General features: G+C 43.9%; 1 protein-coding gene across 1 annotated transcript in view; it reads right to left on the reverse strand.

Annotated features, from left to right (window-relative positions):
* LOC142315319 (zinc finger protein 414-like) overlaps positions 1 to 14,076 on the reverse strand; it is a 60,987-nt gene that overhangs the window by 21,711 nt on the left and 25,200 nt on the right. The window contains exons 4-5 of the mRNA XM_075352537.1: positions 11,131 to 11,236; positions 9,039 to 9,550 (exon numbers count right to left, since the gene is read on the reverse strand). Of these exons, the coding sequence (XP_075208652.1) occupies positions 9,039 to 9,550; positions 11,131 to 11,236 (618 nt within the window). The remainder of the gene's footprint in view (positions 1 to 9,038; positions 9,551 to 11,130; positions 11,237 to 14,076) is intronic.

Raw genomic sequence — 14,076 nt, forward strand, 5'->3', positions numbered from 1 at the left:
GTGATGAGGACAATCTTCTGACCTGTTGTCTGGAGATCCAAGCTCCATGGGGCCCTGGCCAGAACGCCCTCATCACATGCATCGTGCCGGGCAGGGAGCGGTCCTGCAGGTCCGCACAGTGTAGGCAGCGAAACGCAGGAATCTGTCCTATGTTCCCTGCCAGACACCTTTCTCTGTGACACACGCGCGCCCTGATGCCGTCAGTACGGCGCGCGTGTGTGTCATTTGAAAAGTTTGTTTGTTTATGAAGGGATAGTATATATACAGTATTGGATAAAACTGAGGTCATTATATTAGTCTGGCCCTCTAAAACCATCCAAATGTCTCATGTGGCCCCATGGGAAAATTAATTGCCCACCCCTGCTTTACATGGACAAAAAGCCGACAATCATTTTTGTGTACAGGTATATAAAGCTGCACATTCAAATAATTGCTAGAGTCTACAGCAAAGAAAACAGATTTTATCAAAATGACAGCAAGCAGCCACACAAGTGACACATCGCTGGATTCAGGATCTGCTGTTCTCAGATGGGAAAGCAAAAACTTGGTGACAGATTCCGTTTAATGCTTTAAAACAGTTGACTGTGTAATAAGGCCAACAGCGAGCAGGGAAAAAGGATCGCCTTACATATATTTTTGTCAATGCACATCATATGTCAAAGGTTTTCTATTGGTACTGGTTTAACCCATGAAAGACATGGGTTCCACTTTTGAATTTGTTCCATTCTTTTATTATTCAAATTTCCAAGACATTACAAAAACAGCAAAAGACATACTACTGTAACTGTCACAAAACAAATACAAGAACATGATTAAAAAACTGACAAATCCTAGCATAGGCCATATTATCCTTAAAGGGTGTTTGCAGTCCCAATTAAAGTTCTCCGAGAATGTGATAAAAATTGCTGCCATCACACATTTCAAGCTTCAATCCATCCCAGTAACGTGTCTGGATGGGTTGCAACCTGAAGAAACTCTGCTCCAGACGTGTCCTAACTGTCAGAGAAGCAACATCATGAACAAACATACCTGATCTCTTCCCTCAGCCACAGAACACAGCTGTGACAGAAGAAAAAAACGTCTCGTCTAACTGAGCACAACTGGGGTTTTTTACGCCATCTTCTTCCTTGGTTGTTACATATGGCATTATCAAATATATACAGTTTTTTTGTTGTTTTTTTTTTTTTTTTAGGCTATGTGCCCATGGGACTCTGTACCCCGCGGATTTTGCTGAGGAAAACCCGCAGATTTATCAGGATTTTCCAGATAAATCCACAGGTTTAAGCAAGTACAGACACTCCCCATGTTATCCTATGGGATTTGGGGAGTGCTGTATCAATGCTGTGGTATGTGCGGCTGCGGAATATGCTGCTGATGTCCCGCAGCCGCACATAACTGCATGTCTATTATACCTGCGGAAATACCTGCGGATGTCCCGCCTCTCTACTATGGAGATAGAGGCCGGGACTTCCTCAGGTAAGTCGCATGAATGTCCTCAGGTTTACCGCAGATATTTCGCTGGAATCCTGCAGCTATGGATCGCGGAGGATTCCAGAGAGCTGCTGCGGGAAACCTGCGGCCGTACCTGCGGATATATCTGCGGGTACATTGTCTCATGGGCACAGTCTTACACTTTACTAATTTTGCACAATATTTACATGTCAAGAGCTATACCTTATTTTTTTCGTCAATGTAGCACACATGGGTTGTCGTTTGTGGTTGAGGCACATATAGAGAATGTACGTGGTTTGTGCAGGCACTTAGATAAGTCGGCTCACAAAGCCTATTGTCATCACATATATAGTACGGGATGGAACAACAAGTGTTTTTAAAAGGGAATTGATCACCAGGTTTTTAGCAACCGATCTGAGAGCATCAAACGTAGGTGCAGAGATCCTGATTCCAGGGGTGTTTCACTTACTGGGCTGCTTAGTGTAGCTTAGTGTAGTACTGATAAAATCACTGGTTAATCAGCAAGAGATTATCATTAGAGGACTACTTGGCGTGCTGCCAGGTCGTCAGGCATATTCATGAGCTCTGTATAACTGCTAGATCTGCAGCAGAGAAAACGCTGATTTTATCAAAATGAAAGTGAACAGCTCAGTAAGTGACACATCGCTGGAATCAGGGTCTCTCTACATTATGCTGCTCTCAGATGTGGTAGCAAAAACCTAGTGACAGATTCCTTTTGAGAAAAACTTTGGTGGCAATAATAATATTTCTTTTCATACTGATAAGCTGTTGCCAATTAAGCTTATACCTTTTATTTCCTCAAAAACACAGACAATGAGAATAGTAGCAGTTGTAACAGTAAACATAATATTGTAATGATAGTCTCCCCTTAACTCTTTAATGACTTGGTTACCCTTCATCATTTTTAGGCTTTTGCTTGTTCCACCCCTTGCACCAAGTACTAGAACTTCTTATTTGTCCCCGTTCGATGTAGTTACAGGCAGATGCCAACTGTGTAACACACCTGTCATCTGCCATTATGACAACAGGCTCAGCTCCTGAGCCCATGTCATACATTCCTTATTGACCTATGACAAAAATACAAAAATATGCGTCATAGGTTGCAAAGGGGTTATAAAAAAAACCTCTCTCTAGCTTGGACATTCCCTGCTTAAAAAGGGGTAATCCTCTACTTTTGTATTTTTTTCTTATGGAGGTACAAACGTACAGACAAGTGGTTGCTAACTATATGCCTATTTTGCCCGGCGCCAGTCACGGACTGTTCCTGCCAGCAATTCTGCGGATTCCACTGAAAGTCAATTGACTGAGCAGCTTCCTTTCTTCTGCTCTGCCAATGTTATGCTGATTGACAGCTGCCTTCCTGAAGTGACGCCATGTCAACAAAGCAGACTAAAAAAGTTGCTCTGTTGAGGTGGGGGTCAAATGAGACAGCATGATCGCTGACAGGAGCGGTCCGTGACCAGCAATGGGAAGGCAAGACAGGTATAGTTAGCAACTACCTACTTGATGGTTCTTAGCCTCATAAGAAGGAAAATACAAAGGTCCCAGAAAGTCCCAGATAACGCTTATAACAATAAGGTATCCTTCTTCTTGGACCCCCCTCAAGTTGCAATCTGTGGGGAAACCATATAAAAGTATTACATTTTCCTAAAGTCCCCCTAAAGGAAACATGAAAAATTCAACAGGGCTTGTTCCTGCGAGCTGACAAAGACTGGACTGCACAGTTCCTAAAAAGGAACGTTTCACCTCGGAAAACGCTATTTCCCTGCAAATAAAGAGTTAATATGGCGGTAAATAGCGTTAAAATGCTACCTTGCTACGTAGCTGAGAGTACAGTTAGTGGGTGACAATGAACATATTTCCTATGGGAAGCCTGGCACTTTCATTGCCTGATCACACTGCACAGAGGTGCAGCATGAGCGGTCAATAGATCGTGCTTAAAGGGAACCAAACATCAGCATTTTCCTATATGAGGTGCAGCCAGTGCAGTACTGGCTCTATCAGGCTCAGTGTGTACATACCATCAGGGGGCAGCTCGGGTGTTTAGAAAGTTGAATTTCACAACCTAAAGTTTGAAAATTCGTGCACTTTCTGATTGACGTGCGCACCTCTACTGCTAATGTCCGGGCGGGTTATGCACATGCAACCCCGCCCCCCCGCCGCCTGTTCCTCCCTCCCTCTGGCCGTATGTAAATTTCTAATCTTCAGTTCACGGCGTCGGATTTAACGCCTGCGCATAGCGCTCATCTCCGGCGCCATGTTTCTGAAGCCCACAGTATTATGGTGCATGAGAGGGCAGCGCATGCGCCCTCGCTTCTTCAGATCTGTTGAGACCGCGGGAGCGCGCGCACTCACAACAGGACTGGAAAACAGCTGATCTTACCGATTAGCTGCAGCAGACGATATCGTAGCAGACGTCTGCTGCAGCTAATCAGGGTAAGATCAGCTGTGCTCCAGTCCTGTTGTGAGTGCGCGCGCTCTTGCGGTCACAACAGATCTGAAGAAGCGAGGGCGCATGTGCCGCCCTCTCATGCACCATAATACTGTGGGCTTCAGAAACATGGCGCTGGAGATGAGCGCTATGCGCAGGCGTTAAATCCGAAGCCGTGTAACTGAAGATTAGAAATTTACATACGGCCAGAGGGAGGTAAGAACAGGCGGCCGGGGTGGGAGGGGGAGGGGGGGGTAATACACGTGCATAACCGCCCGGACATTAGGAGAGGTGCACACGTCAATCAAAAGTGCATGAATTTTCAAACTTTATAAAGTTGGATTTCACTACCTATACACCCGAGCTACCCCGTGATCGTATGTACACACTGTGCCTGATAGTGCCAGTACTGCACTGGCTGCACCTTATACATGAAAATCCTGATGTTTGGTTCCCTTTAGGCTATGTGCCCACGCTGAGGAAAATGCGTGGAATTTGCCGCGGATTTTTTGCGGAAATTCCGCGGATTTTTCAAAAATCTGCAGCATAGCTACTCCCCAGCCATTTCTATGGCATTTGGGAACTGCTGTGCCCACGCTGCAGATTTTTCCGTAGCGGAAATAATGCGGATTTCCCTGCGGAAAAATCAGCAGCATGTCAATTATTCCTGCGGATTTCCCCGCAGGGTCCCATATACTTACCTGCCTTGATAGCAGACACCCGAGTCACTTTCTCCGTCCGGTGTACAGCAGCGCGGTGGATCCAGGTACAGGAAGCAGGAGGTGGGCAGGTCCTGCACGAGCTCCGGTCATGTGACAGCCGGAGCTAGTTCAGGCCCGCCCACCTTCTCCTGCAGACGCTGACAGAGTGACCCGGCCGTCGGAAAGCGAGGTGCTGCGTGATGGAGGTGAGTATGAACGTCCTGAGATCACTCAGCACTTGTTCTGCATTGAGGATGCAGTGCTGAAGTCATGGTACTATATCCTCAATGCAGAATGCCCGCAGCATATCCACAGGACATTCCGCAATAAAACCGCAGCATGGAAACAGACAAAGTTGTGCTGCGGTTTTCTGGGAGCTCCTGCGGATATAACCGCAGGACACTTTCCCCGTGAGCACATAGCCTTAAAGTACAGAGAGATGCTGTGAGTGAGGACTGTAGCTGCTCTCTGCCTATTACCCCTATTACTGATGAAATAAGTTCATATTCTCCTGGTAGCTGCATTTTCAGTGCAGTGGGGCTGGTCAGCATTGTAACAATATTAACTTGCAGAGTAACCCTATATCTGCACGTAGATTGCATTTTCCAAGATGACAAGTTCCCTTTAAGGGTGGTTTCACACATCCGGCATTTCACCACTTTGCCGGATCTGGCACACTCCAGTACAGTGCAATACAGTACAATGGCATTGTGGCAACCTCTGGTCACATGCTGTCATGTGACCGGAGCATGTGACCAGAGGTTGCCGCGATGCCATTGTACTGTATTGCACTGTACTGGAGTGTGCCGGATCTGGCAAAATGCAGGATGTGTGAAAGCACCCTAAAGGTCCAGTCACACATAACGAGATCGTTACTACGTCACAGTTTCCGGATCGTTAAGTTGTTGGTGAGATCGCTGGCGAGATGTCACACAGTCATTTTCCCAACGACTTTAGTAACGATGCAGCGACCTGTATAACGATCTCGTTGGTCATCGGGCCCCTGTCACACAGCAGCTATGTAACTATTCCGACCTCGAATAGGGGCGTAGTGTTTGACGCTGTAAGCCACGTAGGCGTGCATATGCGTCGCCTTTTCCACACCCCTCCACTCCGATTGGTGGCCAATACTACGTTCTGATTACGTGGCCGGCCTAGAAGGCAACTTTGTATCGCTTCATCCTTTGTCCCTTTTTGAGCCTTGCTTTGAGGATAGAACCTGCGACTTCAGCTTCGATACGAAAACCAAGCAAGCAATCGGGAACAAAGTACGAATTAATCTGGGTGTAGTCGCAGGTTCTATCCTCAAAGCAAGGCTCAAGAAGAAACAAAGCATGAAGCGATACCCAATCAGAATGTAGTACTGTTCTCAGCGCCAACCAATCGGTGCAGAGGGGTCGCGGAAAAGGTGACGCAACTACACGCCTACGTGTCACACTTTAAGTTCTCATCTAGGTCGTTAACGAGATCGTTGGTAGGTGTCAAACATACAGATCCATCCTGCCCAGCAGGACTCCAACGAGCCAAAAATGGCCCAGGACATTCAGCAACGACCAACGATCTCTCAGCAGGGGGCGAATCATTGGTACGTGTTAAACATAACGAGATCGCTGGTGAAGTCGTTGTTTCGTCACAGAAACTGTGACGTAGCAACAATGTCATTAGCGATCTTGCTATGTGTGAAGTGGCCTTAAAGCTGGGTTCACACATAGCGACAGCGACGTCGCTGTTACGTCACCATTTTCTGTGACGCAACAGCAACCTTGTAAGTCGCTGTTATGATCGCTGCTTAGCTGTCAAACACAGCAGAAGCAGCAGCGATCATAACGACACGCGTCGCTGTGCTACATGTGCAGAGAGCCGCGCACACTGCTTAGCGCTGGCTCCCTGCACTCCTAGCTACAGTACACATCGGGTTAATTACCCGATGTGTACTGCAGCTACATGTGCAGAGAGCAGGGAGCCGCGCACACTGCTTAGCGCTGGCTCCTTGCTCTCCTAGCTACAGGACACATAGGGTTAATTACCCGATGTGTACTGCAGCTACATGTGCACAGAGCAGGAGCCGGCACTGGCAGCGAGAGCGGCGGACGCTGGTAACGAAGATAAATATCGGGTAACCAGGGAAAGGTCTTCCCTTGGTTACCCGATGTTTACCCTAGTTACAGCTTACCGCAGCTGCCAGATGCCGGCTCCTGCTCGCTTCATTTCGTCGCTCTCTCGCTGTCACACACAGCGATGTGTGCGTCACAGCGGGAGAGCGACGACCAAAAAATGAAGCTGGACATTCAGCAACGACCTCACAGCAGGGGCCAGGTCGTTGCTGGATGTCACACACAGCGATGGGACGTCACTGCAACGTCACAGAAAATGGTGACGTAGCAGCGACGTTGTTGTCGTCGTCGCTGTGTGTGACACCACCCTAAGAGACACAGAAAGATACTCTTATCTAAATTGCAGTCTGGTCAAAAGATGATGATCCTGAATAGGGAACCTCTCCATTAGATCAGAAATCCTTAGGTATACGAAAAAAGGTTTCTATAATCTGGAAAACCCTTTTAAATAAGAACATTTAAGTTGATTATGCATTTACTAAGGAATTTTTATTCTCATTTTATAAGCAAATAACAGTTACTATATATTGGTAGATCTCTGAGGTTCTGACTATTGTCTCCTTTTGCTTTTTTTGATATTTGACAGTTTTCCTCCTAAAGACCAGTTTAATTACGAAACACATAAGTGTGAGTTCAGATGTGCTCAGTTTAATGATGCATGATTTGGAATTAAAGCACTTTGAAATATTTGAGCACCATAACTGCAGTGCAGAGCCCCCCTTGCAAACGGTTTTTATCAAAATTGCATTAAGACATTCAGCAACCAAAATTATTGAGGCACTCTGAAATATAGTGGCTGAAACCACAGATATTGGGAAAGATTGGGTATGTTGGAGTTTTAAATAATTTGTTCACATGGGAGAACAGTTAGGCTGTGTGCCCACGATCAGGGTTTGCAGCGTTTTGGATGCAGTGTGTTTTTACTGCGTCCAAAGTGCTGCATTGTACAGTACAAGCACAGTGGATAAGATTTCTAAAATTCCCATGACCACTGCGTGTATGGCCTACAGCAAAAACTGACCTGTGGTGCAGCTTTTTGAGCCGCAAGCATGGGACCCTCATCGTGAGCAGTCAGCTGTGGTCTCCTGCGGAGCAGACTCGCAGGTCAGGACCCACCGCTGTTGGCACATACGCTTAATCCCCTTTCTCCATATTGTATGCGTTTGAGGAGGAATAGCTGTCAACTATACATAGGTTTGGAAAACGGCTAAGGTATATGGCCACCGCTAGGGTGGTGTGGCACAACAATTTTTTCACTTCTGTGTATATAGATAATTTTGATGATTTGGTTATGTGTTCCCAGTTGGTTCAGACATGAGAGCTGCCTGTAAAATAATGAGGTAAGCATAAAAACACCTCAACTAAATTATACCATAGGAGTTACAGATCACTAAATTTGATAACAAAACATGCACAAAATATATTCAAGTTATTACAATATGTAGTAGGCGTAATAATAATATTATCAAAAACCTCCAATTAGAGGTAGTCTAGTTCTCCTGCTTACCTCATGTGCAGTGCATTGTGTAGCTTAGTAGGAACTATCTGTCACTGTATATGAGTAGGTCTAACCATGGATACATAAGCTGCAATGCCCTGCACATGAGGCAAGAGACATAGCTAATCAGCAGAACTATACTACATTACTAATTGGAGGTATTTGCTAATATTCTTATTACACCTATTACATATTGGGATAAGATCTTGAAAATGCGAATACCCCTTAAAGACTGTTATGATTGAAGAACACTGACAAATGGAGAGGGATTGAGGAGGGAGATAAGATCTCGAGATGGGAATACCCCTTTAATGACAACAGGCATATTGCAAAATACATGCCTCAAAACAATAAGAAGTCATCTAGAAATCAGAGAATCAGCAGGGAATATTTATATTGAGCCTTCAATTAATTCTAAAGATTTTGTTCTGCTTCCGATTCCTTACCAACCTGCCATCAATTGCATTCAGAACTAGCATTAATACAACAATTAAATAGCCCTACAACTCTAAAATACAGTAAAAGGAACCAACAGTGTGAAATGGAGACAACAGTAAAATATAATGTAGTTTACACATTAAAAAAAAAAAAAATATTCCATGTTTTAGTTAATATTAACATAAGACATTATGCCTCGCTGGGCATAATTAACTAATGCCCATGTGTAAAAAAAATCAACACATAAGAAAATGTACGAGTCCATGAATGTAACCTGGATACCTTTTATAGCTGCCATAATCAACTTTCATACTACGTAAAGCAAAAAAAAATAATTCACATTTCACTATTACATTAAAACTATCAGAAATTTTCTGCCTGACCTTGGGTCTTTTTCCACATGGCATTAGAAGCAGGCAAGCTTTGGTTCCCCAGGAACGGTTTAAGTTTTTGAGACATGGAGATCTGCGGAGAGTTGTAGGGTGATGGATTCATGTAGGGAAGATATGAACTGGCAGCCCCGGTTTGGGATGTGCCCGACACCCTTCCACCAAATAGGTTTGAGTTGAAAGTAGAAAAGGAGTTAGAAGCTTTAGATGCCAAATTGCTCATTGGGGGAAGATGTCCACCAGGAAGAGTAGAAGTTGAAGCTGCTGTCGCCATAGATGTTGTAGGAATATCATCAGCCATTGGGAGAGTAGTGTCCTTTTTAATACACTGGATGACACTTGTTTGACGAATTGCTGGTCCTGCTGGGGTTGCTGAATCAGAATCAGAAGAAGTGGGAAAGGATTTGGTACTTTGTGACACGGAACGTGCAGCGTTGTCAGAACACACATGGAGGTGTTTAAATAGGGATCGGTGAGTACGGAAATGCTGCATACAGTTTTCACATCTGTTAAAGATAAAAAAACAGCTGAGAATTAAACACAGAACCTAAATGCACCCACATAAATAAAGTGGTAATCAGCACCACTACAGCCAAATCAATACCATCAAGCAAATTACACCTGGACATCTAATATATAAAGATGAGTGTATGTATGTGTGCGTGTATGTATGTATGTATGTATGTATGTATGTATGTATGTATGTATGTATGTATGTATGTATGTATGGCTGCTAAAGGAATCCGCACTGTCACTTTTACAATCATGAAATTTTGCACAAATACCCCATGTGACTCAGGGAATATCATAGACTATGTTTTGATGGGAAAATTTAATCCCACGCTTTACAGTTACTCTCCAAAAACCTGCCTCCATTAAAGTCAATGGAGCTGCGAGCTATAGGTTATTAATAACAGTTGTGAGTGGTTGCTATAGGAACAAAATAAATTGTTATTATAAGAAGCTTATGTGTGAGGTAATAAGATGTTGATGGAGAGACGGATAGAGAGAGACAGAAAGAGAGACAGGGAAAGAGGCAGACAGAGAAAGAGACAGAGCGAGAGAAAGAGAGAGAGAGACAAACAGTCAAAGAGAGAGGCAGAGAGACATAGACGGACAGGGAAAGAGATAAAAACATGAAGAGACAGAGGGGGAAAGAGATACAGAGAGAGAGAGAGAGACAGGGAGACAGACAGAGACAGACAGAAAGAGAGACAGACAGACAGACAGACAGAGACAGACAGAGAGACAGACACAGAGAGAGAGAGAGAGAGAGAGAGAGAGACAGACAGACACAGAGAGAGAGACAAACAGAGATAGACAGAGATATAGACACAGACAGACATGGATAGAGACCGACACACACACACACACACACACACACACACACACACACACACACACACACACAGACAGACACAGAGACACACAGAGACACACACACACACAGAGACACACACACACAGAGACACACACACACAGAGACACACACACACAGAGACAGACACACACACAGACACAGAGACACAGTTACTATCCCGGGCAGCGACCGGGTACTAAAGCTAGTGTGGCTATAAAAAGCAGTCAGCATCTTCCTCAAAATGAAATGTAACAGTTTTATAATACATTATTCATTTATGTTCATACAAGAGCTAATTTTTGAGGAAAAAAAATGTTTTGCAATGGACAATTTTTCAGAAAAAAAACAAACTGTATTACATTATAGGTTATGCAATCTACTTCTATCCATACAGAATTACAACATAGGATGCAAATATACAAGCACAAGTCACCTTTACATAATTGGGGCTGTGAGAGACAGCTTGCAGGTCACGGAGCTCTATATTTCATTATTTGCTATGTACAATGAAGTTCATTTTGATAGAATAAGATCGTACAATATTATACCAATGTGGAACTTTCCAATATCCAACTTTTTTGAACGAAGTGCAATGCTAGTAACATGAGAATTCATGAAAGTATCAGACAATGCAAACCCTTATATTAAAGTTTAATAACCACATATACAAGGTTTTGCTATAGCAAATATCCCAAGAAAAAAACGACCTTGAATCCATTAACTTACTTAAAGTAGCGGTTAGGCTTGTAATGTACTTTCAGATGGCTCATAAGGTCTTGCATGCTATCTAGTTTTTCTCCGCATCCACTCATAGAGCAAAGGAACTTTTTATCTGTATGAAGAAAAACATAATTGTGAAAAGATTTTTCTAATATTATGGTCTCCATGATATATTTACTGAGGAAAACAACAACGCACCTCTCTCAATACCACTGAACACTTATATGTCTTTCTGACATAAAGGAAAAAGAAGATTGGCTTGAAGCAGTTCTCATTCCGTAATATTTGATAGCAAGTGAACTAGCTTTAGAAATATATAACCGTGAGAATTATGGACCCAGTGGGTTTATAGTAGACAAATAATCATCTGTGTTTAGGAAGGTAAGTAAAGTCACATATATACTGTGTATATATATGTACATAAACACACATACATACTGCAGAATACATTGGCGCTATAGAAATAAACATAATTATTAAATATCACCTTTGTGACAGCTTCATAAACAAGAAGTTATGCTGTATGAATTTCTCTCTCTCGTCTGGAATAAAACAATGACTCAGGGATAGAAATGGAAACTCTAAAAGGGGTTGCCCAGTCTTTTGACGTCTGAATCCGTACTGCGCACACCGCTTGTTCTCGGGCTTTTTCCGGTATTGATGCCTAGAGCGGTCGCTGCACATTTCCAGCCCCATTCTAAGTAGACTTGCTTGGCCTCGCACATATCAATTGTATTTAGTGAAGCCGTGCACATATAGGCAGCATGTGACCACATGATTGTAAATCACACAATTGCTGTCATGTGACCGCTCATTCTCATTGGAAAATCCTGACAGTGTGTGGTGCGCACTCTGAAAGGAGTGACTGCAGACTTATCAAAAGACTGGACAATCCCTTTAAACACAGGCCAAGCTGGCATAAAGATGCCACATACATAATCAATTAGATTCTGTGAAGATGGTGTCTGATACCCTAAAGCAGCTAAATGGTTCAGTTGTATGTGCACACCTAACCATTTTTTGTGGCATCAAAAACGCTGCGTTTCTGGCTGAAAAAAACGCATCCACGGCAAAAAAACGCATCCAAAAATGCATGCGTTTTTACCGTGTTTTGCGGCATTTTTGTTCACTGCGCATTTATGCTTTTTTATCAATGAACAATGCCATTAAAAATTGGTGGAGAGAAAAAAAAAAAAAAAAAGACCTAATGTAATTTCCTTCTTCAATCTGTTCTCCTTCACTAGTGTATGCAGGAGAGCAGACAGCTGCAGAACTACAAGGCTCAGCATGCTCCATCCAGGACTGTATGCTGGAGGGAGAGGCAGGGGAAGCAGAACTAGAAGGCTCAGTATACTTCATCCACTAGTGTATGCAGGAGAGCAGACAGCAGCTGCAGAACTACAAGGCTCAGTATCCTCCATCCAAAAATGTAAAAAAAATAAATAAAAAAATGAAGTGGGCTTCGCCATATTTTTGTGTGTTAGCCAGGTACAGCAGACAGGTACGGTTGCCCCCAACCCCCAGGTGGCTATTTGTACGCGGCTGATAATTAAAAAAAGGCTTCCCTATATTTTTAGTTATCGTCCAATTTTTGTGTCCAGCCAGGTACAACTAGGCAGCTGGTGATTGGAATCCGCAGCGCAGGGTGCCCAAGCTTTCTGGGCACCCCCGCTGCGAATTGCAGTCTGCAGCCGTCCAGAAAATGGCGCTTTCATAGAAGCGCCATCTTCTGGCGCTGTATCCAACTCTACCAGTGGCCCTGGTGCCAGGTGGCTCGCTAGGTAATAATGGGGTTAGGGCTAGCTGTGTATTATCAATTGGCCCTAAGCCCGAAATTCATGGTGTCACGCCAATATTACACATGGCCACCATGAATTTCTAGTAAAGATAAAAAAAACACAACACACAGAATTTTTTTTTATTAGAAATAAAACACAACACAATTAATGACTATCTTTATTGAACTAAAGAACCCCCCTCCGTCATAGTCCTGGGTCGAGGGTCCCGCAATGTCCCATCCGGATCTAATATCATCTGATCGGTTTGCTGGAAGGCAAAGCGATCAGATGATGTGTCACCTGAATCACATGACACATCAGCTGATTGTATAAATGGCTTTTAAACAATCAGCTGATGCATCAGAAGAAAAAAAAAACTACACACTTCTGTGCAGACTACCGTCCGATCGCTCCAGGACCGGCCGGTAATCAGCTGACGCAGTCACCTGACAGCATCAGCTGATGCCGTAAGGTGACCGCATCAGCTGATCACCGGCAGGTCCTGGAGCGATCGGACGTGTCCCGGGAGTCTGCAGACAGCTGGAGCAGGGGTGAGGAGCTGGGAGTGGATGTGGCGCCAGACGGGAGGTGGAACCAGGGGTGGCGGTACTGGTACCAACCCAAGAAATGCTGGGTGAGTACAAGCCTCTTCCTCTACACGTTGAGTGTACTACCCACCCCTTGCGTTTATAGCTGCGTTTTTAGTCATAGAAACGCAGCTATATTTGCAATTTGCGTTTTTCATTGCGTTTTTGAACATCTCATTGAACTAAATGGGTGAAAAACGCAGGAAGCATTGACATACTGCATTTTTGTGGGCACCACAAAAACACAGCTTAAAAAAAAAGCTGTGTGCAGACAGCAAAAATGAAAACTCAGACTTTGCTGGTGAAGCAAAGTCATGCAGTTTTCTGAACAAAAACACACCGAAAAACACGCACAAACGCAGTAAAAAATGCCTAGTGCGCACATAGCCTAGATTCCTTAGCACATGTGGTTTCTAGGTCAGAATGTAGCACATCTGCTGCAGATCACGCAAGTCTAGGCTGCTGGTTTAGATTGAAGCTATTATTTCCTGAAATACCTCTTGATCACTAGTAGTCGGGCAAATGTGAATAAAATCATGGCTGTTCTCTCATTGCACAACTTCATAAGCCACTTTTCTGGGCAGAGA

Source organism: Anomaloglossus baeobatrachus, chromosome 1, assembly GCF_048569485.1.
Source record: "Anomaloglossus baeobatrachus isolate aAnoBae1 chromosome 1, aAnoBae1.hap1, whole genome shotgun sequence".
NCBI classification, from domain to species: Eukaryota; Metazoa; Chordata; class Amphibia; order Anura; family Aromobatidae; genus Anomaloglossus; species Anomaloglossus baeobatrachus.